Source organism: Numida meleagris, unplaced genomic scaffold (genome assembly GCF_002078875.1).
Source record: "Numida meleagris isolate 19003 breed g44 Domestic line unplaced genomic scaffold, NumMel1.0 unplaced_Scaffold379, whole genome shotgun sequence".
In the NCBI taxonomy this organism is placed as follows: Eukaryota; Metazoa; Chordata; class Aves; order Galliformes; family Numididae; genus Numida; species Numida meleagris.
The window spans coordinates 42,587-44,920 of record NW_018364603.1 but is presented as its reverse complement, the minus strand read 5'-3'; the positions used below and the strand labels follow the sequence as shown (position 1 = coordinate 44,920).

The 2,334-nt window shown below is 66.0% G+C and overlaps 1 protein-coding gene across 1 annotated transcript in view; it reads right to left on the bottom strand.

Annotated features, from left to right (window-relative positions):
* Positions 1 to 2,326, bottom strand: part of LOC110391481 (integrin alpha-5-like) — a gene marked incomplete at its 5' end in the record, with an annotated part of 6,612 nt that extends 4,286 nt beyond the window's left edge. Inside the window, 3 exon segments of the mRNA XM_021383375.1 lie at positions 625 to 777; positions 2,054 to 2,159; positions 2,246 to 2,326. Coding sequence (XP_021239050.1) covers positions 625 to 777; positions 2,054 to 2,159; positions 2,246 to 2,326 — 340 coding nt within the window.
* Between the last annotated feature and the right edge of the window lie 8 nt (positions 2,327 to 2,334).

The window sequence follows — 2,334 nt, the reverse complement described above, 5'->3', positions numbered from 1 at the left end:
GTGTCACCCATCCCTCAGTGCCACCCAGTGCCACCCCGTGTCCCCAAGGCCCCTATTTCATTGCCTCCCAGTGTCCCCAGTGCCACCCTGTGCCCTCAGTGCCCATCTCTCATTGCCACCCAGTGCCACCCAGTGTCCCCAGCGCCCCTATCTCATTGCCTCCCAGTGTCACCCAGTGCCACCCAGTGTCCCCAGCACCCACCTCTCATCGCCACCCAGTGCCACCCAGTGTCCCTAGTGTCACCTGATGTCCCCAGTGTCCCCAGAACCCATCTCTCATTGCTCCCCATTGCCACCCAATGCCACCCAGTGCTACCCAGTGTCCCCAGCACCCCTCTCACATTGCCACCCAGTGTCACCCAGTGACCCCAGTGCTACCTGATGTCCCCAGTGTCCCCAGCACCCATCTCTCATTGCCACCCAGTGCCACCCAGTGTCCCCAGTGCCACCTAGTGCCTCCCAGAGCCACCCGGTGTCCCCAGCACCCATCTCTCATCGCCACCCAGTGCCACCCGGTGTCCCCAGTGCCACCCAGTGCCCTCAGTGCCCATCTCTCATCGCCACCCAGTGCCACCCAGTGCCACCCGGTGTCCCCAGCGCCCCGCTCCCCCCCCATGCCCGCACCGCCAGGTGCAGCCGGTCCAGGCCGTGGCTGGCCGTGCAGTTGCGTGGCCCCGAGTGGCCGACGACGTAGAGCAGGGGACGGTCACCGAGCGCCAGGGGACAGCTCAGCTCCAGCGTGCCCTGGCTGATGGCACTGGGACCCTCGTTCACCACCTGGTGGCACCAGAGGGGACATTGCCGGGGGGGGGGGGGGGGGGGGGGGGGGGGGTGTGAGATGGGGACACGGGTGGCAGAGGGTTGGGGACGTGGGGAGCCTAAGGGTCAGGGATGCGGATGCCACTGGGATTGGGGACACGGGGACCTGAAGGGTTGGGGACATGGGGACAGCCAGGGTTCAAGGGGACGCTCATGGAGATGGGGGTCACCCGTGGGATCAGGGACATGGGGATCCCCAGGGCTGGGGATGTGGGGACACACTGGGATTGGGGACACGGGCACCACTGGGACTAGGGACATGGGGACCCTCAAGACTGGGGACATGGGGACACACTGGGATTGGGGACACAGGGACAATTAGGATCGGGGACATGGGGACTCTTGGGGCTGGGGACACAGGGACAATTGGGACTGGAGACATGAGGATCAGTGGGACTGGGGACACGGGGACACACCGGGATCGGGGACACAGGGACACACCGGGATTGGGGACACAGGGACAATTGGGATTGGGGACATGGGGATGCTCAGGGCTGGGGACATGGGGATCACTGGGACTGGGGGCATGGGGATCCCCATGGCTGGGGACATGGGGACAACTGGGATGGGGACACGGGGACCCACTGGGACTGGGGACATGGGGACCATGGGGACTGGAGACATGGGGACGCTCAAGACTGGGGACATGGGGATCCCCAGGGCTGGGGACATGGGGACAACTGGGATTGGGGACATAGGGACACACTGGGATTGGGGACACAGGGACAATTAGGATTGTGGACATGGGGACCCTTGGAGATGGGGACACGGGGACAATTGGGACTGGAGACATGGGGATCACTGGGACTGGGGACATGGGGATCCCCAGGGCTGGGGACACAGGGACACTCAGGGCTGGGGACATGGGGATCCCCATGGCTGGGGACATGGGGACAACTGGGATGGAGACATGGGGACCCTCAAGACTGGGGACATGGGGACCATGGGGACTGGGGACATGGGGACACACCGGGATTGGGGACACAGGGACAATTGGGATTGGGGACATGGGGACGCTCAGGGCTGGGGACATGGGGACACACTGGGACTGGGGACACAGGGACAATTAGGACTGGAGACATGGGGACACTCAGGACTGGGGACATGGGGATCCCCAGGGCTGGGGACATGGGGACACACCGGGACTGGGGACACAGGGACAATTGGGATGGGGGACATGGGGACCCTCAGGGCTGGGGACGCGGGGTTGGGGACAGCGCCGCGTGCCACCCACCTCGTAGACGTACTCCAGCGGGGGCCCGATGTCCTCCAGGCGCCGGGGGGGCTGCGGGGCCACCCAGCCGGGCTCGGGGACGGTGACAACTTCGGGCCGCGACACCCTAGGGTGGGGATGGGGGGGGGGCATGAGGCTCAGCCCCAAGTGTCCCCCCCCCCCTCCCGGTGATGTCCCCCCGGTGTCACTCACCCGAAGGCGGACAGGCGCGTGGCAGCGCGCACCTCCAGCAGCAGCGTCACCACGTCGCTCTGCGAGTTGTTGGCGTTCTTGCTGCCGGG